This window comes from Sus scrofa, chromosome 6, assembly GCF_000003025.6.
Source record: "Sus scrofa isolate TJ Tabasco breed Duroc chromosome 6, Sscrofa11.1, whole genome shotgun sequence".
Taxonomy (NCBI): Eukaryota; Metazoa; Chordata; class Mammalia; order Artiodactyla; family Suidae; genus Sus; species Sus scrofa.
This window is the reverse complement of record NC_010448.4, coordinates 7,254,929-7,281,063: the sequence shown is the minus strand read 5'-3', so window position 1 is coordinate 7,281,063 and position 26,135 is coordinate 7,254,929. Positions and strand designations below refer to the sequence as shown.

The window sequence follows — 26,135 nt, the reverse complement described above, 5'->3', positions numbered from 1 at the left end:
ACTCCTAGCCTGGGAACCTGCATATGCCGTGAAAGCGGCCTTATTAAAAAAAAAATTAAAAGAACACAAAATCTCGTTCTGTTCTGTAACAAAACACCCATAGTCCATTACCAACACTGGCCCACAGGGCTTTAGCCGCCACCTACATGCCACCTGCATGTTGCCATTTCCCAACTGTTTTTTTTTTTTAATTACTCAATGAATTTATTACATTTGTAGTTGTACAGTGATCATCACAATCCAATTTTATAGGATTTCCAATTCTGTTTTAATTCAGGTGAGGCTCTAATAAGCCCGAGGGGTGAACACTCAGAAGCCTAAAACCCATCTCCACTGGCATCTTCCACACACACACTGCAAACTCAGCACTGCACACCACACCTCTGCTGTACTCCCTCCCGCTCAGGGCAGGGTACCACGGGCATGGAAACACAGATCAAAGGCCTGAGACCTCCCAGACTCTTTTTTGGGGGGCTGCACCTGCGGCATCATATGGAGGTTCCCAGGCTAGGGGTCAAATCGGAGCTAGAACTGCCAGCCTACACCACAGCCACAGCAACATGGGATCCGAGACCTGTCTGTGACCTTTGCCACAGCTTATGGCAATGCTGGAGCCCCAACCCACTGAGCAAGGCCAGGGATCAAATCTGCATCCTCATAGATACTAGTGGGATTCGTTCCCACTGTGCCACAATGGGAACTCCCCAGACCCTTCTTAAACCCTCCACCTATTCAGAACGCTGACTCCAGGCTCAAATTCCCCTCAAATCTAATCACTCTTCTTGATCCCCAAGCCACTTCTTTAACACAGGCCCTCATTTCTCACTTACGTTAGAACAAAAATCTAATTGGTCTCCCTGGGTGTAATCTCCTATCTACTCCAATTTATCCCCCAAACCATAACCTGAAAAATATTATTAAAATACAAATTGAAACACATCATCCTTCCAGCTAAGGCCCCTCTGCAAACCCTTAATCACCATTCTTAAATCCCCAACTGGCCACCACAGCACTGAAGATAAATTTCAACAGAATTCAAAGCCGTCTGTGATCTTCCAATAGCTCTTGTATTCCGGTCAGGCCACACAACCTTAAGTTCCTGAGAATGTATTCCCTTTTCACTCCATTGGTCAAGGTCACCTTTGCTAAGCAGCTTTCTTGGAATGGCTCCTTATTTCAGAAGGCGGGGTGGGCGTGGATACCCTTCCATTTTTTCTGTGACACCTACCTTATCATGGCACTTAACACACTCTATAAAAGCCCACCTGTCAGTTTACTACAAGCTTCTAAAGGCAAATGTCTCACTTCTGCACCTGTATACCTGATACTCAAGGGAGGGAAGGGGAGAGGGCTGCTTGAATAAATGTTCATAAATCTGTATTGAAAGGAACCTCAGAACTAATTCTGCTTCTTCCTCCCTCCCTTCATCAAATGTCTGTTACCCTGTGTAACAACTTGCTAAATGAACACCCAGGAGTTCCCATCGTGGCTCAGCAGAACGAATCCACTAGGAACCATGAGGTTGTGGGTTCAATCCCTGGTTCGCTCAGTGGGTTAAGGATCTGGCGTTGCTGTGAGCTGTGGTTTAAGTCGCAGGCGCAGCTCAGATCCCATGTTGCTGTGGCTGCGGTGTAGGCCAGCAGCTGAAGCTCCGATTCACCCCTAGCCTGGGAACCTCCATATGCCACGGGTGCGGCCCTGAAAAGCAAATAAATAAGCAAGCAAATAAATGAACATCCGGGTTCTTGAACACCTCCCACGATGGGGAAATCACTATTAAACATGGACATGCAACAAGGCCTCAAGCTGCATGTGTATGCAGAGCTCACTACAAGGAGCTAACAGCTCACAGGCTGCTGACGCTTTATCTGACAAGATCAAGCCCTTACTGTGGCCATGGCTAGAAGCTAACCTCCAGATTGGCACAGGTCTCAGAAACACCTGGTTAAGGAACACTGGTGGAATGAGGGCCAGAAATGAATCTGGGAAAGACGAGCCCTACGCCCAGCAGAGAGGAGGCAGGCGGCCTCAGGCTGATGCCCAGGAGATTACCGTCACTCAGGGTGGGCCCCTTCAACCAAATGGTAAGCTAAGTCTGCTCAGACCCAAAACCTAACCAGATGCAATTTTATCAATGTTAAACCTTTAACCTCTTAGAAAACAGCTCTTTAAAAACAATCCAGTTGGAACATTTTTCACAGAACTAACACAGCTGGGATGTCCCCAAACTCTTTTTGCTTTAGCTGTGCCTTCAATGTTTAGTCTCCAGAGTTGCCACATTGTCAAAAAGAGAAGTCTAATGGCACCATTTTGCTCTAACTCCAAGAGAGTCTCAGAGAACAGAGAAAATACAATTAAACTCAATGCTTTTATTGAGGGAGGTAAGTTACTTGGATGTTAACGGGCCATAGGCAAAGGGAAGAAACACATGAGAAGCCGACGTGCTGGGAGAGGAGAGGGCGCGCCGCTCTTCAGATGTTCTAGATCCAGGTCCTCGGTTTCCGTACTTCTCCACAGCTTCTCACGGGGCACTTTCCACTCCAAGGATTCTGGAGACCAAGTAAGACAGGATTCCCTCAGCTGCCAACAAGAGTCTCTAGGTCTTCTCTCAGCCAAGGCAGCCAGTGGCGTTATGATCTATTTTTCAGACTCCTCTGGAAGATTGAGAAGTCTCTTTCTCATGGCATTGCCATGCTCCCTGCTCTTGTTCCTCTTCTCCATGTACTGGAAAACAAAAGGAAGGGGAGAAAAGAGACAGCAGTCTTTATCACCACTGACATAGATTTCCAAAATAAAAACATTTTTACTGACTAAATTCTTACATGGCTTTTACTTCACTAAATCTGCAAGTGGAAACAGTGACCTTAGAGGCCACTTAGTACAGTTCCATTCAATACAGTACAGCCCCAACATCCTATAACTGCGGAAATATCTGCAAAGTTAATTTCTTCCAAAGCATGAAGTCATGAAGTTCCTGCGGTGGCTCACTGGGTTAAGAATCTGACTAGTACCCGTGAGGATGCGGGTTCAATCCCTGACCTCGCTCAGTGGGTTAATGATCTGGCGTTGCTGTGAGCTGTGGTGTAGGTCACAGACATGGCTCAGATCCCACGTTGCTGTGGCTGTGGCATAGGCCAAGAGCTCTAGCTCTGATTTGACTCCTAGCCTGGGAACCTCCATATGCTGCAAGAGCAGCCCTAAAAAGCAAAGCAAAACAAAACAAAACAAAACAAATGAAGTCAAGAAACATTTAGGATGGATGTGCTTTGTCCCTGTTCTCCAAAAGCTCACAATCCAGCATGCCATCCAAGCTCCACTTCAACACTTCTGCCCCTAGAGGCAGCCTGTTTAATTGCTGCACGCTTCCACCTGTTTCAGCGTTTCTTCTGCTGAACCAGGAAGTGTTTCCCTATAAATTCTCCTACTCCCTCTATGTCTTCTTGCCTGCTATCATCTTCCACATATCTGATTACAGATAACCCACTCCCTATCTCTTTTACAAGCTAAATATCACTGGTTTCAACTGCTCCACAGAACATAGCTCTTGCCTTCTAATGGCTCATCCATAAGGTATCTTTTATACACTACTTCAATATAAAGACTCCTTATTTTAAAAAAACTAAACCAGAATTAAATACTCTAGTGTTCTAGAAATAGTCTAGAAGATGTGGACTACACAGGGGCCTACTAGTTCTTATGATCTATACACATTTATAGTATTTCTATAAGTACTATCAAGAGTAACTGGCTATTAGTTAACCACATTATCCTAATGGTTCATATGGAAACTTATAGACACTGAATTTTCCAGGATTTTTTTCATCATGCATAGTCATCAAACCCGATTCTCTCCAAATTTGATGTTTCTGCAATCAGCTGCATCTAAATGTAGTTTTCACCTTGGAGGTTTTCAGACTAGTACTCTGATCTGGCCAGTAGGTTATAATTAACAAGAAAGCCAGAGTCTAGCACTGAGAAAAAGTACTTGTTTAAAGCAGAAAAACTTGAATATAACTGATTTTATAAGTATACATTTACACGCTTATAATATATATACCAACACAGACATATTTTAAAGGGGCAAGAGGGGTTCTTATGCAGAGTGGGAAGAAGCAAATTCAAGTTGAAAACACTTAGAAAGTGTCAATAGTTGAACATCAAAATCTTTCAGCTGCCAGAGAGATGGAAAGAGGCCACAGAAACAAAAGAATAGTGACAGAGCGCTACCCAGAGACCTGCCTGGCTCCCCTGCCCTGAGCCCTGAGATTCAAATCTTTGAGTTACTTCATCTTCTGGGCCAATAACCTCAAATATAAGGAGCTGCAAGTTCCCGTCATGGCTTAGAGGAAACGAATCCAACTAGGAATCATGAGGTTTTAGGTTCAATCCCTGGCCTCACTCAGTGGGTCAAGGATCCGGCATTGCTGTGAGCTGTGGTGAAGGTCGCAGACTTGGCTCAGATTCCAAGTTGCTGAAGTGCAGGCTGGAAGCTGTAGCTCCAATTCGACCCCCAGCCTGGGAACCTCCATATGTCACCAGGGGGACCCAAAAAAGCAAAAAAAAAAAAAAAAAAGGGAGTTGGGCTAGATAATCTTTTTTTTTTAATGGCCTCACCTGCTGCACATGAAGTTCCCAGGCTAGGGATCGAATTGGAGCTGCAGCTGCTGGCCACAGCCACAGCAACACCACATCTAAGCCAAGCCTGTGACCTACACCACAGCTTGTGGCAAAGCCAGATTTTTAACCTACTGAGTGAGGCCAGGGATTGAACCAGCATCCTCACAGAGACAAGTGAGGTTCTTAACTCAATGAGCCACAAGAGGAACTGCCAGATCATTTTTAAGGTGTTTTCTGGGTTGCTGGATGCGAACTGTTACACTTGGAATAGATAGGCAATGGGATCCTACTGTGGAGCAACAGGGAACTGTGTATAACTGAGTCACTTTGCTATACAACAGAAATTGAAGAAACAGTGTAAACCAACTACAATTAAAAACAAAAAAAAATAAGTTTTCTAGGTCTTAAGTTTTGACTTAGAATGGTAGTGGTTTTCAAACTTTTTTTTTCCTCATCAAAGGGCCACTTCAAATTACAGGTGAAGCACCAGGTTCCTTTAACCACAACATTCCTTTTACCCGTCATACATTAATTTTCTTCTTAAGAGTGTTGGGCGGGGAAAGGATGTTTCATTGCTTTAAAAGGTTTTAAAAAAAAGAATCATTCTAGAACAAGAAGGGATACCTGCTTGGAGGAAAATACTTGATACCTTCAATTATAACATATGAAGCCTCCAGCAAGCAGGTTGGAAGGAGGTCTTCAGGCTAACTCTTCAAAGAATACTTTGCAGCAGGCCAATAAAATAAGTCACAGAGCAAATTAAAAGTCTACATTGAAATATATGTTACAAGATGTCCCCTAAGGGAGTCGGGATGACCCTTGGATAAAAGGAAAAAAAGGTGAATACAATATTATTCACAAAACACCACCAAACAACACAGACAGAATGGAAGGTCAATAACCAAAAACCCAAAGCAAACAAAACCAGTAAGAGGGACAAAAGAGGATGGCTCGAAAGTAGTATTAGTGATTATATCAAGAAAAAGAACAAAAGCAGCAACGAGCACAAAGACTGGGTCAGAAAAAACTGGCCAGATCTTTCTTCTAGCTAAAAGCTTCAAAGAATAAAGTATTAAATGACACATGGAGGAAACGGAAGGAGGAGAACATTAGAAGTAGTAAATGGTAAACTGGGAAGCTTTAAAAACAGAGAGGAAATAAATTAGCACAGATTGAGGAACTGAAGGATGAAAGAATAGACAAAAACCATCTATAAATCAGGTAACGGAGCAACATGAAAACCACACAGAGGACTTAGAAAGTAGTCAAGGAGGAGTTCCCGTCATGGCGCAGTGGTTAACGAATCCGACTAGGAACCATGAGGTTGCGGGTTTGGTCCCTGCCCTTGCTCAGTGGGTTAACGATCTGGCGTTGCCGTGAGCTGTGGTGTAGGTTGCAGACGCGGCTCGGATCTTGTGTTGCTGTGGCTCTGGAGTAGGCCGGCGACTACAGCTCCGATTGGACCCCTAGCCTGGGAACCTCCATATGCCACGTGAGCAGCCCAAGAAATGGCAAAAAGACAAAAAAAAAAGAAAGTAGTCAAGGAGAAAATCTGAAAACTATACAAAAACAAACTCAGAAAAACAAAGAAAAATATCTAACACATTCTTTTACCAACCACTTGGGGGAAAAAAATTGCATATGAAGATCTAATCATCAAACCAAAGGCACAATCAATGAACTGAAGAAAAAAAAAAATCTAAACTTGGGGAAAAATCTATCTTACACAACTGAAAGTGTGTAAGAAATAAACAACTATACCAAATAAAACAGTATGGGCTTTATTTTTCCATAATCTTATTAAAATAGGAACACAGCCCTAGGTTTAGCTTCTATATAAACTAGCCGTTACACATGAAGAAAAAACTCTTTTCAAAAACCAGTTTAAAACACTTATACATATAAGCGTTTGTGCACAGGAAGATTATCAGAACTCCAGAAAGTTCTTCAAACAGTAAAGATGTTGGAAAGAAATTCCAGGAAGGAAATAAATAAATAAAGTGGAAAATACAAAAAAAGAAAAAAAAAAAAAGAATAAAGAGAGATATTGGAGGGCTTCAAATATTTTACCTAATATTTTTCAATAATGAGGCTCATAGGGGAAAAAATGTTCAAAAGTATACAAAATGAACACTAGAAAGAAGATTTCTAGTAGTTATTTGTTTTTAAAGGACCTGGACAGAAAATATCTGATGTACAAAGTAGAAGTGGAATTAAATTCTTTCCAAGGATTTAAAATGCACTCTGCTTGGTTTGCAGTACCTGCAAAAAGACAATGCACTTTGGCTATTTGCCCAAGTCCAACTCACAGCCAAAAACTGTGTTCAGGAAATGAGTCTTTCAAAAAAACTCAAAATGGATGCCTCTGGCTTAAACATACTATCATGATAAAGAAATTCAAAATTTTAAAGTCGGAAAGAGCCCATGTGTAGCCTTCCCATGTTACATAAGAAAATTGAGGCCAGGAGAGTTTTAGTTACCTGCTAGAGCTAAAAGCTGATAGACAAGTCTTTCTGCTGACTACAGATTCAGTTTCTCAAATCTTAACATTCTTCCAGAGGAGTTATAGTGATTATTACAAGATAGTTGTTTTTATTTATGCACATGCAAAAAAAGTTGCAATGTTCTAAAACTGTTCCCAGAAGAGGCTTTTATTTTTCCCTCCTAGTTTTAGGGGAAAATATACATATAAAGTCAATTTGTGACATAAAATTTGCCCCAAAATTGAACTATGGTAGTAATATATAATATTGTCCAAAAATGTTCTTGTCTACTGTTTAATCATTGCCATCCTTTAACATTTTTCTTACCTCATTTTTCAAGCATTTTCTCATCTCCCGATCAAGATCATTGCAATGACCAAAAAACTTCAGAATGCTGTGCTAAAAGGAAGAAAAGGGGTAAAATATTTCATCCTATAACATGCTAAGGGCTCGGGCACACAGAATGAAATATTTATTCCTACAGAAATGAGTGTAATGAATCATCTTGACAATAAGCAAACACTTAAACACAAGTATAAAGTTTACAAATAAACAAGCTTATCCTGGCACTCCCACAAAAGAGGAATGAATGCTCTATAGGTAGAAACAAAAAAATAAAAAGACTTTTCTTTGATCAAAGAGAAGCCTATTAACTGCCAAAACCCCACAGTGACCAAGTGTAAAGCATTTTACTATCTACACCCCTGTCTGAAGGGCATGTTAAAATCACAGGATAATCGTCCTCTATTCCAGACAGCCATGTCAAAGTGCAAGGCAGTCATACTAACATGACCAATAACTTCCTACACTAGCAAACACTCCCGTCCCACAGAAGTTACTTAAAGAATGCTTGGTGCCAGGAGTTCCTGTCGTGGCTCAGTGGTTAACGAATCCGACTAGGAACTATGAGGTTTCAGGTTCAATCCCTGACCTCGCTCAGTGGGTTAAGGATCCGGGCGTTGCTGTGAGCTGTGGTGTAGGTTGCAGACGCAGCTCAGATCCCACATTGCTATGGCTCTGTCACAGGCCGGCGGAGACAGCTCCGGTTCAATCCCTAGCCTGGGAACCTCCACGGTCGAGGGAGCAGCCCTAGAAAAGACAAAAAAAAAAAAAAAAAAAAAAAAAAAAGAATGCTTGGTGCCAAAGCCATTTTCCCATTTGCCTCTATCTAATGTCATCAAAAGAAATTAGAAGCACACAATACTATTATTAGATAGGCTCTATGGGTCATGTAAACAAGCTACTAATTCACAATATAAGGAAATCCATGTCTGAAGTTCAAAGTCTGCTTTGTTTGAAAAGCAAAAATAAAAATCTCCTAGTGGTTTCGAGTCCTGTGACTTATTACCATGGCAAAATGTATAAAAGCAGATACAGACTGAGGTCGAGACCCTGAATTCTGGCAGGGCCACGATGAGGGTGTGTGCACGTCGCCATGCTTGGGGCCGGTCAGAGGGCATGGCGCTCACCTGCAGCCACGCGCCAGAAATGCCCAACTTGTCGTTTTAACAAGCACAGCTCTTCCTTTTCTTTCTAGTTAAGGCTTTCATGGAAACCAGACAACACATAATTAGTAAGTTATACCTCATGCTATTTCTTTTTTTTCCTGTTTCTTCACCACTTTAAATGGACTTTTCTGGTCCACACTGAATAAACAGTGAGTTTTTCTAGTAAGCATTTCAGATCGCCTACTGGTTACTTAATGACCGACCGTTTCAGAATAAATTATTTCCTGTGTATAAATGACGTCCTCAACAACAAATCAACAGGGACAACGCATTTCACACAACTTCTGGCCAAGCAGAAATAACAGAAAGGATTAAACTCTGAGAATGGAGGGCAGTGTTTCATAGTTAAGTTCCCTTTACTCGCATCCTCCCACACACTTACATCTTATTTTTCAAATCCAAGACAAAAAATAGTTTATATTTTCACTTTTTACCTCGAGCCCAATTGAGAATTGTACTCTTGTGACACCACATGAAAGACAAACCCGAAATTTCCCAGTGGAAATGGCACAAGAAAGGCCCGTGGATGGCAGTTCTCTTGAATACACGTGGCAGAAGCCTCTGCTGCCTGTTTTCCATCTCGAGAGAACAAACCGGTGCAACAACTGACTGAAACAGCGAATGAATCAAAGTCTGGCAGACAAGGCCCAGGCACTCGGGACACAACAGAGGCCCACAGCCCTGGGCCCTCCTCTCAAGGTTCCCAGTCAGAGAAGAGCCGAATGATGAAGTGATCGCTATAAAGCAGGGAAGGGAAAGCATAAGGTCAAAGCAATCTTCCGGATAAGCGAAGACCTTACGTGTTTTGTTCACCTTCATCCTCTCACAAGGGTACAGGGGGAGTTTCCAGAGGCTACACTAAGTGTCATATCACCACAGAGGCCAATATGAGCCCAGCTGTATTTTCAATCTTTTAAATAAATTTATATAATTTTTAATAAATTTATTATATATTTATATATAATTATATAATAAATAATAAATTATATCATATATAAATAATAAATGTATAATTATAATACAAATTATGTCATAGTTTATAATATATAATAAAATTTATTTAAAATATAAATATATATATTTAAAACTCCTGTTGTGACTCAGTGGGTTAAGAACCTGACTAGTATCCATGAAGATAGAGGTTCAATCCCTGGCCTCGCTCAGTGGGTTAAGGATCTGGCATTGCCGCAAGCTGCAACATAGGTCACCGATGCGGCTCGGACATAGTGCCACTGCGGCTGTGGTATAGACTGGCAGCTCCAGCTTCAATGTGACCCCTAGCATGGGACCTTCCATGCCAAATTTTTAGATTTCTCAGTTTTGATTTCTTTGTTTTTCTTCTGGCCACACCCACAGCATGCAGAAATTCCTGGGCCGAGGACTGCATCCATGCCACAGCCGTAACCAGAGCCACAACAGTAACAATGCCAGATCCCTAACCCACTGAGCCATGAGAGAACGCCTCAGTTTTAATTTCATATCCTAGTCCACATAAACAAAAGTTCTTTGGAATCATCAATAACTTTTGAGGGTATAAAGGAGTCCTGAGACCAAAACGGGTGAGAGTAACTGCCATAAAAGAGGAAATGTGTTACGTATGATGTTAACAGCACACAGAGTGATGCCAAGGGAATCTAGGCCAGGAAAGAAAACAGAGAGAAAATGACGAATGAAGCAGAATAAAGTCTGGAGAATGATAAAACCTGGTCAAGCAAACGGGAAGCAGAGACAGCGAGGAAGGCGCTAAGTAAAGCAAAGGGCAAAGCAAGGACAAAGCTTTAGAAGAGGGAAGCTGCTCCAGTACCACTGCAGACAGGAGCTGGCAGGAAGGAGGGGCAGAGGGGTGTGCGGGGACAGCGAAGCCCAGGAGTAAGGAAGGGCCAGTTTTGCGAAGGCCTCAAAACACAAAGAAGTTCAGATTCTACTCTACAAGCAAAGGGAACCATTAAAGGAGAACAACAATTAGGCTTATGTTTGAGAGATCACTCCAGATGCAGTGCAGAAACTGAATCAGGACAGAGAAGAGGACAAAACAGTCATGGGACCAGGTGTCCCCAGTAAGATAATGCTGGAATCAACTGCTGTTAAGAATAGACATATTAGGAGTTCCCATCGTGGCACAGTGGTTGACGAATTCAACTAGGAACCCTGAGGTTGCGGGTTCGGTCCCTGTCCTTGCTCAGTGGGTTAAGGATCTGGCGTTGCCGTGAGCTGTGGTGTAGGTTGCAAATGCGGCTCGGATCCCGCGCTGCTGTGGCTCTGGCGTAGGCTGGTGGCTACAGCTCTGATTTGACCCCTAGCCTGGGAACCTCCATGTGCTGTGAGAGAGGCCCAAGAAATGGCAAAGAGACAAAAAAAAAAAAAGAATAGACATATTATGAATCAGTGGAACAGACTAGAGAGCCCAGAACTAGACCCACTCACATATAGTCAACTGATTTTCAACAAAGACACCAAGGTAATTTGCTGGGGAGTGTCTCTTCAACAAATGGCGCTGGGATAACTAACTGGGTATCCAGAGGCAGAGAAATAAACCTTGACTCATATCTCACACCATACACAAAAATTAATTTGAATCATAGACCTAGATGTTAAAAGATAGAACTATGAAATTTCCAGAAGAAAAAACAGGAGAAAATCTGTGTGATTAGGAAATATACAGAGACGGGATTAAGATGGCAGAATAGGACTGGAGCTCAGCTTCTCTCCTAAAAACAACAAAATTCACAACTAGAGACGGAGCACTCTTCACCCAAATGGACCAGAAACCTTAAAAAAGATACCCTACTCCAGAAGAAAAAGAAGAGGCCACATCAAGAGGTAGAAGGGGCGATATCGCGATATAAACAACCCCATACCTCTGGGTGGGAAGCTCCACAGACGGGAAACTAACTGGTTCACAGAGACTCACCTACACGAGTGAGAGTTCTGAGCCGCACATCAAACTCTCACGTGAGGGGATCTGGCACGGGGAGAAAGAGCCCCGGAGCATCTGGCATTGAAGGCCAGTGGGGCGTGTGCGCAGGAGCTCCACAGGACTGGGGGAAATGGAGACCCCATTCTTAAAAGGCGCACACAGACTTTCCACGTGCACTGGGTCCCAGGGTAAAGCAAAGTCTCCATAGGAATCTGGGTCAAACCTGATCACAGTTCTTGGAGGACATCCTGGGAAAACAGGGGTGAATGTGGCTTGTTATGAGGGAAGTTCATTGAAAGCAAAGCTCTTGGGCATATTCAGCAACAGTGCCTTTCTCTGGAGGTGGCCATTTAGGGAAAATCTGGCCCCATCCTCAGTCAGCTGCTGAGAAGCCCCAGAGCAAACAACAACCCAGGTGGGATCACAGCCCCGCCCCTCAGTAAACAGGCTGCCTAAAGACCCCTTGGGCACACAGCTGCCTCTAATCCCATCCAGAGACTAAGCCCCACCCACCAGAGGGATTAGAATCGGCTCCACCTACCAGGGGGCAGGCATCAGACCTTCCCATCAGGAAGGCTACAGCAAGCTCCATACTGACTTCAGCCACAGGGGGGCAGACATCAGAATTAAGAGAGGCTACAACTCTACTATCTGTAAGAAGGTCACCACAGGAGATCCCGTCATGGCGCAGTGGTTAACGAATCTGACTAGGAACCATGAGGTTGCGGGTTCAGTCCCTGCCCTTGCTCAGTGGATTAAGGATCCGGCATTGCCGTGAGCTGTGGTGTAGGTTGCATTGCTGTGGCTCTGGCGCAGGCTGGCAGCTACAGCTCCGATTAGACCCCTAGCCTGGGAAACTCCATATGCTGCGGGAGTGGCCCAAGAAATGGCAAAAAGACAAAAAAAAAAAAAAAAAAAAAAGAACTTTCAAAAAAAAAAAAAAGGTCACCACACCAAAAACCTATAAACATGAAAAGACAGAGAACTATAATTCTGATGAAGGAGAAAGGAAAAACCCCAGAAAAACAGCTAAGCGAGGAGGAGATTCTTAGCCTCCAGGAAAAAACGTTAGACTGTTGATGCTGAAGATGATGCAAGATATTGGAAATAAACTGGAGGCAAAGATGGATAACTTATGGGAAACACTGACCAAAGAGATACAAGATATAAAACTTAAACAAGAAGAGAAGCAAAATACAATAACTGAAATTTATTAAAAAAAAAAAAACAAAACTAGAAGCAGCAAACAGCAGAATACACGAGGCAGAAGAATGAATAAGCAAGGTGGAGGACAGATTAGTAGAAATTACGGATGCAGAACAGAAAAGAGAAAAAAGACTGAAAACAAATGAAGAGAGTCTCAGAGAACTCTGGGACAACGTTAGACACACCAACATCCATATTATAGGGGTGCCAGAAGGAGAAGAGAGAGAAGGGGACAGAAAAAATATTCCAAGAGATAACAGCCCAAAACTTCCCTAACATGGGAAAGGAACCACTCACTCAAATTCAGGAAGCACAACAAGTACCATATAAAATAAACCCAAGGAGGAACACCCCGAGACACATACTAATCAAACTGACCAAAATTAAAGACAAAGAGAAAATCTTGAAAGCAGCTAGGGAAAAGAAACAAGTAACATACAAGGGAACCCCAATAAGGTTATCGGCAGATTTTTCAACAGAAACTCTGCAGGCCAGAAGGGAGTGGCATGATATACTCAACACGATGAAAGGAAAAAACCTCCAACCAAGATTACTCTACCCAGCAACGCTCTCATTCAGATTTGAAGGAGAAATCAAAACCTTCACAGATAAGCAAAAGCTGAAAAAATTCAGCAACACTAAACCAGCCTTACAACAAATACTAAAGAAACTTCTATAGGCATAAAAGAACAAGAGAAGAAGGAAAGAAAAAAGAGCAGCAAAAACGAATCCAAATTAATAAAATGGCAATAAGAACATACATATCAATAATTACCTTAAATGTTAATGGACTAAACGCCCCAACCAAAAGACATAGACTGGCTGAATGGATACAAAAACAAGACCTATATATATGCTGTCTTCAAGAGACCCACTTCACTTCTAGGAACACATACAAATTGAAAGTGAGAGGATGAAAGAAAATATTTCATGCAAACTGGGATCAAAAGAAAGCAATACTCATATCGGACAAAATAGACTTTAAAATGAAGAATATTTTAAGGGACAAAGAAGTCCATTACATAATGATCAAAGGATCAATCCAAGAAGATGATATAACAATTTTAAATATCTACACACTCAACACAAGTCCACCACAATATATAAGGCAACTGCTAACAACCTTAAAAGGAGAAATCAGCAATATCACAATCATAGTGGGGGACTTTAACACCCCACTTCCAGCAATGGACAGATCAACCAGACAGAAAATCAATAAGGAAACACAGGCCCTGAATGACACATTAAACCAGATGGACTTAATAGATATTTATAGGACATTTCATTCAAAAGCAACAGAATACACATTCTTCTCAAGTGCACATGGAACATTCTCTAAGATTGATCACATCCTGGGCAACAAATCCAACCTCGGTAACTTTAAGAAAATTGAAATCATATCAAGCATCTTTTCTGACCACAACACTATACAAGTGGAAATCAACAACAAGAAAAAATCTGCAAAAAACACAAACACGTGGAGACTAAGCAACATGCTACTAAACAACCAATGGATCACTTAAGAAATCAAAGAGGAAATGAAAAAATATCTGGCAGCAAATGGCAACAAAGATACGATACTCCAAAACCTATGGGATGGAGCAAAAGCCGTCCTAAGAGGAAAGTTTATAGCAATACAAGCCCACCTCAGGAAACAAGAAAAAGCTCAAATAAACAAGCTAACTTTACCTCTAAAGCAGCTCAAGAGAAAACAGACAAGACCCAAAGTTAGTAGAAGGAAAGAAATCATAAAGATCAGAGCAGAACTCAATAAAATAGAAACAAAGAAAACCATAGAAAAGATGAATGAAACGAAAAGCTGGTTCTTTGAAAAGATCAACAAAATTGATAAACCCCTAGCCAGACTTCTCAAGCAAAAAAGAGAAAGGACTCAAATCAATAAAATTAGAAATGAAAAAGGAGAAGTAACAACGGACATCACAGAAATACAAAGGATCATAAGAGACTACTATATGCAACTATATGCCAACAAAATGGAAAACCTAGAAGAAACAGATAAATTCTTAGAAAAGTACAATATTCCAAGACTAAACCAAGATGAAATAGAAAAGATGAATGGACCCATCACAAGAACTGAAATTGAAACTGTGATTAAAAAACTTGCAACAAACAAAAGTCCAGGACCAGATGGCTCCACAGTCTAATTCTATCAAACATTTAGAGAAGAGCTAACACCTCTCCTTCTGAAACTATTTCAAAAAATTGCAGAGGAAGGGATACTCCCAAACTCATTCTATGAGGCCACCATCACCCTGGTACCAAAACCAGACAAAGATCCCACAAAAAAAGAAAATTACAGGCCAATTTCACTGATGAACATTGATGCAAAAATCCTCAACAAAATACTAGCAACCGCATCCAACAATACATTAAAAGGATTGTACATCATGATCAAGTGGGATTTATCCCAGGGATGCAAGGGTTCTTCAATATTCACAAACCCATCAGTGTGATACACCACATTTACAAACTGAAGAATAAAAACCATATGATCCTCTCAATAGATGTGGAAAAAGCCTTTGACAAAATCCAACACCCATTTCTGATAAAAACCCTTCAGAAAGTGGGCATAACGGGAACCTACCTCAACATGATAAAGGCCATATATGACAAACCCACAGCAAACATCATTCTCAATGGTGAAAAGCTGAAAGAATTCCCTCTAAGATCAGGAACAAGACAAGGATGTCCGCTCTCACCACTACTCTTCAACATAGTCCTGGAAGTCCTAGCCACAGCAGTCAGAGAAGTAAAAGAAATAAAAGGAATCCAAATTAGAAAGGAAGAAGTAAAACTATCCCTATTTGACATGATACTATACCTAGAGAATCCTAAAGACTACCAGAAAGCTGTTAGAGCTCATCCACAAATTTGACAAAGTCGCAGGATACAAAATCAATACACAGAAAGTGACGGCATTTCTATGCAGTAACAATGAAAGAGCAGAAAAGGAAATTAGGGAAGCAATCCCGTTTACCATCACATCCAAAAGAATAAAATACCTAGGAGTAAACCTACCTAAAGAGACAAAAGACCTGTACTCTGAAAACTATAAGCCACTGATGAAAGAAATCAAAGATGACACAAATAGATGGAAAGATATACCATGCTCGTGGATTGGAAGAGTTAATATTATCAAAATGACTATAGTACCCAAGGCAATCTACAGATTCAGTGCAATCCCTATCAAATTACCAAGGACATTTTTCACAGAATTTGAACAAAATATTTTAAAGTTTGTTTGGAAGCACAAAAGACCCAGAATAGCCAAAGACATCCTGAAAAAGAAAAATGGAGCTGGAGAAATCAGGCACCCTGACTTCAGACTATACTACAAAGCAACAATCATCAAAATCGCATGGTACTAGCACAAAGACAGACATATAGATCAGTGGAACAGGATAGAAAGCCCAGAATTCAACCCACGCACCTACAGCCAACTCATCTGTGACAAAGGAGGCAAGAATATACAATGGAGAAAGGACAGCTTGTTCAATAAGTGGTGCTGGGAAAACTGGACAGCCACATGGAAATGAATGAAAGTAGAACACTCCCTAACACTATACACAAAAAGAAACTCCAAATGGATTAAAGACCTAGATATAAGACCAGACACTATCGAACTCTTAGAGGAAAACATAGGCCAAACACTCTCCGACATAAACAACAGCAACATCTTCTCAGATCCACCTATCAGAGTATCGACAACAAAAACAAAAATAAACAAATGGGACCTAATCAAACTTAAAAATTTCTGCACAGCAAAGGAAACCCTAAACAACACAAAAAGACAACCCACAGAATGGGAGAAAATCTTTGCAAATGAATCGACTGACAAGGGATTAATCTCCAAAATTTATAAACAACTTCTGCAGCTCCATACCAAAAAAACAAACAACCCCATCCAAAAATGGGCAGAAGATCTAAACAGACAGTTCTCCAAAGAAGACATACGGATGGCCGAGAAACACATGAAAAGATGTTCAACATCAGTCATTATTAGAGAGATGCAAATCAAAACCACTCTGACGTACCACCTTACACCAGCCAGAATGGCCATCATCCAAAAGTCTACAAACAATAAGTGCTGGAGAGAGTGTGGAGAAAAAGGAACACTAGTACCCTGTTGGTGGGATTGTAAATTGGTGCAACCACTGTGGAAAGCAGGATGGAGATTCCTCAGAAAACTAAACATAGAACTACCATTTGATCCAGCAATCCCACTCCTGGGCATCTACCCAGAGAAAACCATGACTTGCAAAGACACAGGTACTCCAATGTTCATTGCAGCACTATTTACAATAGCCAAGACATGGAAACAACCTAAATGTCCATCAACAGAAGAGTGGATCAAGAAGATGTGGTACGTATACACAATGGAATATTACTCAGCCATTAAAAAGAACGAAATACCAGCAATTTTTGCAACATGACTGGACCTAGAAACTATCATGCTAAGTGAAGTCTGCCATACAGTGAGACACCAACATCAAATGCTTTCACTGACATGTGGAATCTGAAAAAAGGACAGACTGAACTTCTTTGCAGAACAGATGCTGACTCACAGACATTTAAAAACTTATGGTCTCCAGAGGAGACAGTTTGGGGGGTGGGGGGATGTGCTTGGGCTGCGGGATGGAAATCCTGTGAAATCAGATTGTTATGATCATTATACAACTACAGATGTGATAAATTCATTTGAGTAATAAAAAAAAGGAAATATACAAAGCTCCTTAGAACACAAAAACAATTTTAAAAAAAAACCTGATAAATTAAACTTCATCAAACTTACAAACTGCTCTTTGTAACACATCTCTAAGAAAATGAAAAAGGATGTCACAGATTGGAAGGACATATTCACAATACACTTATGAGACAAAGGATTTATATACTGAATGATAAAAAGCATTCTTATAACTTGATAAGACAAATAGCCCGATTTTTAATTACAGGCAACAGATGTTATATGAATGGCCAATAAGCACATGAAAAGATGCCTAAAGTTATCAGCCATCAGGGAAACACAATTTAAAACCAAATACACTGTTACACATCCACAGAAGGGCTAAAGTTCAAAAGACTCACAGTATCAATTCTTGATCTAGATGTATGGGGAAATCTATGGCCTAAAGTACATTATCATCAACAACATTCTCTGAACCAGTATAAACATCTGACTTCACAGTTCATAGGAATTACTTACTACTTTACTTTTAGTCTTAAAATTTTACTCATTTAAACGATACTCATTATTAAAAGAGTCTGATGTTATCTACAGTTTATGAATAACAGAGAAATAATGTACCATGCAAAGTTAAAGAAAAACACAAATGCTCCTTGTAACTATTTCATACATCAAATACATAAAAAAATTTAAATATTTGACATCTGTAAAAATATCAAATTAATTTAATGCATGGGCTTATTTTCTGTTTTTGTCTTAACCATGGAATTCTACTTCCATTCCACTAACAATTAAGTAAACCTGACAAACGAGGCCAGTCATAATTTAAATTTAGTTACCATCTAATTATAAAAAATGTCTCAACTTCCTTTAAACATGAATGGTAGACATCAAAGAACAAGGAACATGGATTCTAACTATTACATTCACTTCAGAGGCTCCCTAATAAACTGCTATGCTTGATTTCTACTAATCTTAAAAGGCAGGGGTTTCCAAAAAAAAAAAAAAAAAATCACATGCATCAACCTCTAATATTTCCTAAGCTGAGATCTCTTACTGAGACATTCTCACTCCCTTCCCCTAATGGAGATCACATTTTACATCAGTGGGTTGTACCTAAGTTTCATTTTTGCTTTAGTCATTTTTCTGAACTCTTACATTTTTGTGACATTCCTTAAGCAAGTTAATCAAGACGTTGCATTCTTCAGTGTGCAAGTGTGGAGATAAGTCAGGATGCATCTTTAGGAGAAGGAGATGGAACACAGCAGAGCAACCTGTGGATACAAGAGTGCCTTGAATACATGTGACTGGATTTGCTAATGCAACCTCAAACTATTCTAAGAATCTGCAGTGACCTTTATCAGAAAAGAAGGCTGACCTCAGGCAAATGATCAAACTTGAGCCTCAGCTTCCTTATTCAATGACTTAACACAGTTCAGCAGCTTATCAGCAGCATTTCGAGAACATGCAGGTTCAGAAAAAAGATTTCTCAAGAGCCCCAATCCTGGAAACAGGTGCTCAAGCAGAAACAGCCTGCCTATATTCATAAGCCGGACTTCAACTCTTTTCCCTATATTTCCTAAAATTGATAACAACTTATTTTGTCCAGATGAAATTCTACCAATTAAGAAAACTGGTTTATTAATCCTTTTTAAATGCATATTGCTCTAACAGGGTTTGAAGGCTATTAGTAAGTCTCACATTAGTGTGAATTAATACAGACTGCTTTGGGGGGGGAGGGATGAATCAGGAGTTTGGGATTAACGTACACACACTAATATATATAAAAGAGAGAACCAACGAGGACCTACTGCATAGCACAGGGAACTCTACTCAGTATCTTGTAATAACCTATAAGGGAAAACAGTCTGAAGAAGAGTGTGTGTGTGTGTGTGTGTAACTGAATCACTGTGCTGTACACCTGACACTAGTGCAATATTATAAATGAACTAATTTCAATAAAAATGAATTGTTGTTTTTTTATTTTTTATGGTTTTTTTTTTTTTTTTTTTTTGTCTTTTTGCCTTTCCCGGAGCCACTCCCACGGCATATGGAGGTTCCCAGGCTAGGGATCCATTCGGAGCTGTAGCCGCCAGCCTACACCACAGCCACAGCAACGCGGGATCCCAGCTGCGTCTGCAACCTACACCACAGCTCACGGCAATGCCGAATCCTTAACCCACTGAGTAAGGCCAGGGATCGAACGTGCAACCTCATGGTTCCTAGTCGGATTCATTAACCACTGCGCCACGACAGGAACTCCGAATTGTTGTTTTTTTAAATAGAATGTTTTCTCCCTAACATCTAGACGGGAAAGTCTAAACCACGTAGAAAAACAAGAAGCAGATGTGGAGATTTTTTTTTTTTTTCAAATTTAGCAGATATACCCATAAAATGCAATTATTAGAATGAAAACAAGAAATAAGTTATTAAAACCCCTGAAAAAAAAATTTTTGGTTCATTCACAAGGTAGAAAATTAACAGTCAAGATCTAAGAGAAAACATTATTTTGAGGTGTCTGCTATAGTTATGTAGCACTATCTACCTATTCTTTCTTAAAAAATTATTTTTAACTCAGAAAATATAATCACAAGAAAGAACCAATGACTTGCTTTAATCTTTTAAAAGTTCCAAGGAAGAAAACATAGGAAAAAATCATGACCATGAGCAAAGACACATCAAAAGTATAGTCCATAAGAGAAAAACCTGGTAAAACTTCATCAAAATTAAAAACTTTCCCTCTTCAAAATTAAGAAAATGAAAAGACAAGCCACGCTTTGGGTGACAATGAGTGTCCATGTAGGTTCCTCAACTGTAATAAACATATGAGCTTTGGATGATGGTGACAGTGGGGGAGGCGGTGTATGTGTGGGGGTAAGGGCCGATGGGATCTCTGTACCTTCCCCTCAACTTTGCTGAGAACCTCAAACTACTCTAAAAAATGAAATCTACTACAAGGTACGGACTAAAACACAGTGTTTGCAAATCACACCTGACAAAGTGTACCTCAAATACATAAAGAATGCTTACAAACACATCCATGTTTAAAATATACCCTTCAAAAGGGCAAGAGATGTGAAGGGATACCTCAGTGAAGATGACAGAGGAACGGTTAGTTAAGCACATGAGAAGATGCTCAACACCATCAGTCATTAGGGAAATGCAAATTAAAGCCGCAATGAGACACTACCACGCAGCCATCAGAACAACTGTAATGGAAAAGCCAGACAATACCAAGCATTGGTTAGGATGTGGCCGGAAGGGACCTTACACGACCTACTGGGAATGTTAAATAGCACAGACACTGTGGAAAACAACTTGACAGTTTCTTAAGTTAAACATAAACTCACTATATGACCAGGAAATTGCACTCCTAAGAACCAGCCCAAGGGAAATGAAAGCATACGTCTCCACAAAGAGGAAGATGTGAAAGTTCACAGCATTTTCCTTAACAGCCAATACTGGAAGCAATCCAAATGTCTAATAATCAAGTATTGGATAAACCGAGCGGTATACCCATAAAATAGGATGCTATCTAGCAATTAAAAGAAATGGACTATACATCTGCCAACATGGATGAACTTCATAAGCATAAAGTTAAATGAAATAAGCCAGACACAAAAGGTTGTAATGTATGATGCCAGGTATATGCAACGTCTTGAAAAGGTAAATGTGCAGAGACAAAAAGCTGATCAATGGTTGCTGAGGCGTGAAGGTGAGAGTGGGGATTAATTTGCAAATGGCATAAAGAAAACTTCCTAATGATATAAAAATTTTGTCTCAGAAAAATGAGGTCTCATACGATCCAGTAATTTAAGTCATCTAATATACACCAGGAGTTCCTGTTGTGGTTCAGCAGTAACAAACCCGATGGGTATCCATGAGGACGCAGGTTCAATCCCTGGCCCCGCTCAGTGGATCAAGAATCCTGCATCGTCATGAGCTGTGGTGTAGGTCACAGATGTGGCTCGGATCCCATGCTGCTGTGGCTGTGGTATAGGCCAGCAGCTGTAGCAATGGTTCAACCCCTGGTCTGGGGACTTCCATATGCTGCAGGTGCAGCCCCAAAAAGACAAAAAAGTAATAATAATTATACACCCACATTTAAGTATAGTATTAGTCATCTGGCTTCTGCCTTGCTTTTGTTCTTTCTGAAGGAAGATGTACACTGGTTTAGTCACCTGGAAAATGTCTTTAACACTTTATTTTGTAAATATATTGGACAAAATATTTTTGCATATTTCTATCAACCAGCCCTTGAACAGCTTTGGCAGTTCAGAAACAAGCTTATGATGCACTGAAATGACCTCTCTAAGTGGCAAGGAAAATATTTAAGAAGACACCTGGCTGCTCAGATAAATACACACATGCACGTCGCACATGAGCGTAAATGCGTATCATGATACATCCGTCTCCTCCCTGCACAAAAACTGACTTCAAATATGTACGCTGCTGTAGACCCAGCCTCAGTGCCAACAAGACGCCTTCCCGTCTACTTCCTTATCCTAGATGATTATGCCAAACAAGAAAATGGTTCATACAGTTGCTTTTCCTATTTTTCTTGGTGAAGGCTAAAGCTCTAAACACCCATCTTACCCCTTATCTAACAAACTCCCTGCTTCATCAATCAGTCCCCTCTTTCCTCCACCCTAAGGTTTTAGTTAGACCGTCCTTCCTCCCCTTTCCCTCTAACCACTGGCTTTGCCTCACTGTTGGCACACATGCACACATATTGCTGCACTCGTAGGTGTGATACATAAAGTACAAACAATAACACCGTCCTTAGAGCACCTTTAAATCAGTGCTGAACCCTTCCAGTAGTCATCTTTAAAAGCCTATTCTAATAACACTATTATAACTAAAAGTAATATTTTATGAAATGGATAAAAGCAAAATATATATTCCAAATGCTTATTTTTTCAATTTCTTCAAAGCCTTAAGAATATACACACATTATTAGAGTAGAAAATAATTTGTCGAACACTTACCATGTGCAGGCACAAGTGTTATGATCCTCCCAATAACCGTAGGAAGTAGGTACCTTATTAAACTGAGTCGAACCGTATGAAATTGCCTTTTTATAGGTCAAAATATGCATTACTCATATTTTCAGAGCAAAACTAAGCCCAGGTCACACAGTAAGTGGTAGAGTCACTACCCAACATAATCTCTCACCATGACAGATGTCTCCCCTAGTTGTAAACAGGAAAGAATTGCCTTCCCAGCAATTCTTTGTGAAAGAAATAAATTGAGACAGAAAAAAACTATTTCCCAAAAAACCTCTGGTTAGGTACAAGTTCAACAGGAACCACGTCTAGGCCTAGAAATAAATGTAATATTATCCTGTATTGTTAGAAATAGAGGGTCGGTCTGTCTATACCAAGCCCTGATCAGCCATGTCCAGAATATCAGCAATGGGAACATGCCGGGGGGGAATGCTTAGGATGAAGACAGCTCAGACACTAGGTTTAAACAGGATGTCATTAATGAAACTGGGACTATTTCCTAACTTAGAGAAACCCACAAGAGAGATGGATAGCAAGAACAGCCTGGGTAAGCGGGACAAGCAAAGGATTTTTTTCATATGATTTTTATTTTTTCCATTACCGCTGGTTTACAGTGTTGTGCAGGGAGAAGATGTGGGTCTGAAGGCAAATGTTGTGGACACAGCTCTTCACAAATTATATCACTTTGGCTACTTAAGACCTAAGTCTCTTTTTCCATAAAATGGAATTAGTTCTTCACTTATTAGAGGTTTAAAAAAAACATGTGAGGGTCTGAAACACGGAAGAGAGCAGCATATGGGAAGCATTATTTGCATAGCTGAAATGCTCGGTCACATGCTGGGAAAGCCTGGGCTGAACTGACTCTGACGTGTGTCCAAGGAAACGACTGGAAGCCAAAGTGTGGAAATAAAGAGGCAGATGTCCTCTTCCTGGAGCTGTCCAACAATGAAACAGGCTGCTGTGTGAACTTGGTTATCTGTCCTAATGTGCCCAAAGAGACCGGCTACATCAGTTAAGGATGTCAGAGTATATCCTTACACTGCATTCTTAAGGTTCTTCTCAAAACTAAGTTCCCAAATTCAAGCCATTTCCAAAAATAAGATTCACACACACCTGTTACCACTAAGAATACAGAAAACAATTGCAAAAGGTGGTGTCGAGTAGTTATGAACACCAGTCACAGCGCTGAAGCAAAGGTAGAGATAAGACTGTGCCCGGGTGTTTGCAGTGAGAAAGAGAGGGATAAATCCCATTCAAACTGTTGTTATTTAGTTAAACATAAAACTTCGGACCCACTTCTACAATGGCATTTAGAAAACATCAGCACAATTAACTTGTCACAATTACAACTCTCCCCTCCCCTTGCCAACCCCATCCCTTTCCTTGATACTAAAACACTCTGCTCAAAGTCTTAAAAATGCTCATCTGTGTTTCAATAACTAATAGGCCCCCGCAACGCAACTGCAGCTTTTACTTGGGGGTATGCTGGGAGGGTCCAAGCCGTAGGGTGTTCTCACTAAAGACACAAAAATTATGTAAAACTAAGTCGTCTCAGTCGCTACTTCACCTTATTCTATCTGCCAAGACTCTGAGGTCAAATTTTCCTGAGTACTCTGAGACAGAGGATTTCAACCACCAGGTGGCACAATTTTAGGAAAAAAGAAACAAAAACAAAAAAACAAAAAACCCCGACAGTAAGCAATACATTAACTCTGGGGAAGAAAAGGGAATAAGCATTCTAATAACACACTTTGGTAGATCTATAATAGATCTATAATCAAAAGGGGGAAACCCTGCATTTTAATGCCACTCAGGTTTTCTTTAGAAAGGTTTTGCCATTGTGCAGCTTTGCCAGAAAGAAATTTACCCTACAGTTAAAATTTCAAATGGCATTTTAAAACAAGGCCAGAAGTCTCTTGTTCAGAAACTTAAGAATCTCCAGGAAAAACTGTAAAATAATACTTAAGCTTTCTAAAATATACTTTTCTTTTAAAACCTACATTTCAGAAAGCACTGGAGTTAGTTGAATTAGCATGTCTCTATGTCAAACTGCACCATAACAACAGTAGCAGGGGACTACTCAACCTACCCACATCTACCTATCACAGCCGCAAAGCGACCAAATCTCAACAGATGCTGCTAAGAAAGTGACAAGTGCTCCCAGACTACAGACCATGCCCACTGCTTTGGAGAGCAATGCACAGAGTTTCTAAGAGATGGGCCCAGTGGTAACCGTCTCTAAACTAATATTTATCAGCACTTATTTGGTGCTGAGCACTCCGTCAAATCAAGTGAGTTTCAGGAAAAAAAAAAAAAGTAGTTCATATACCTCAAAGACCATACTGGCTAGTGAGGAAGGGAATATTCTCCTTAAAGGCACACAGTCAATGCCTAATACATGTTTGCCCAATGTTGAACGCAGGATTATCACAGCTTTGAGAACTGGTTCAGAGGGCAACATAGTTTTTAAGAAAAACAAACAAAAAAGAATGGAAATGAGGCTCATTTTAAACCCACCAAACAAGCCCAGAAGCTTTTATGTATAGGAGAGATTCAAGGGCTGTCACAACAAAATTCCTTTGCCAGCTAAAAGTTCTTTTACATATTTAAATCTTCAAACGAAGGATTTCCAGAACTCGGATTTATTTAAGACTCTTCATAAAGCACTCATTGTGAAACGACAAGCAAGGTAATCTTCACACCCAAGAAAAGGGATTTGAACGTCACTTTCCTTGAAAAGTGTACTGCTGGGGATATTGGCAATCTGGATTCTCACGCCGCGAGTTGGTGGCAACTTTCGCCGCAGCTGAGAAGCGCCCTAACAGGATCCCACCTTCTGCAGGCAATTTCTCTACTCCCAGCTATTCAGTAACAGCAATAAGCACACAAGGTAGCGAGCGCTCACCGTGGCAAACACAGCGTTAAGGGCATCCCTTCTCACAACCAACGCGATGTGTTACACCCATTTCACAGGCGAGGAAGCTGAGGCCCAGGGTTAGGAGCAGCTCGCCCAAGGTCAGAGGCTAGAGAGCAGCGGGGCCTACTCCAGCAGAGGAAAGGTCTACACCAAAGCCTACTCTCAACTACCAGCGCGTCCTCGGCGAATGCTGGAGGGTTCGGGGCTCAGGCAATCCCCAGAGCGGCGGCCCCAACCTCCGAGGGGGCAAGAAGTCTCGGCAGGACGGGACGCAGCGGGGCGCACGAGGGAAGGACCTTGGGCGGGGACAGGTGGGTGTCCAGCGGCCTCCAATGGCACCGCGGCCCGGAAGAAAGCGCTCCGGAGACTCACCCGACTCGCAGCCACACGCGGAGAGCGGAAGCGGTATTCACCAGCGTAGACGCTGCACTCAAAGGCCCGCGGCCTCGGCGCCGGTACAGGTCCTGGTGGCGGCGGCCGGGCGCCCTACACAGCTGACCCTGCCGGGCCGGCCCCCGCCTCTCGCCGCCTGAGGCGCATGTGCCGCCCGGCTTGGACGGGCCCATTTTCAGGTGCTGTGGGGGGAGGGAGAGCGAGTCCACGGAGGGCCGGCAGGGCGTACACTGAGGCCAAACTGACAAGCCATATTTCATGGCTAAGAGTTACTGCATTCAGACAGTATTTTCGAAAACAAGAGTAAGGCGGAAGCCGAGCGAGTTTCACGCCGGTCGCTCCCCCACGCGGTCCCCTGTGCCGAGGGTACGGTCCAAAGTTTG

The 26,135-nt window shown here is 41.3% G+C and overlaps 1 protein-coding gene across 5 annotated transcripts; it reads right to left on the bottom strand.

Annotated features, from left to right (window-relative positions):
• CMC2 (C-X9-C motif containing 2) lies at positions 2,350-26,127 on the bottom strand. 5 transcript variants are annotated; one of them, XM_021097073.1, is made up of 4 exons: positions 25,732-25,896; positions 18,595-18,710; positions 7,428-7,499; positions 2,350-2,724 (listed from the first exon to the last, which is right to left on the bottom strand). In XM_021097073.1, exons 2-4 carry the CDS (start codon positions 18,673-18,675, stop codon positions 2,638-2,640), a joined length of 240 nt encoding a protein of 79 aa, XP_020952732.1. In that variant the 5' UTR covers positions 18,676-18,710; positions 25,732-25,896; the 3' UTR covers positions 2,350-2,637. The 5 variants fall into 5 exon arrangements, with proteins under 5 accessions (XP_020952732.1, XP_020952735.1, XP_020952734.1 ...); XM_021097076.1 differs by having other exon boundaries at positions 25,348-25,875; XM_021097075.1 differs by lacking the exon at positions 25,732-25,896 and adding an exon at positions 22,425-23,796.

Coding starts and splice junctions, on each gene's coding strand:
- CMC2 (XM_021097071.1), bottom strand. CDS start 26,012: ATGAAATATGGCTTGTCAGTTTGGCCTCAGTGTACGCCCTGCCGGCCC. Junction 7,495..25,731: donor CGCGTGTGGCTGCGAGTCGG/GTGAGTCTCCGG, acceptor CTTTTAGCACAG/CATTCTGAAGTTTTTTGGTC. Junction 2,725..7,427: donor GAAAATGCTTGAAAAATGAG/GTAAGAAAAATG, acceptor TTTGTTTTCCAG/TACATGGAGAAGAGGAACAA.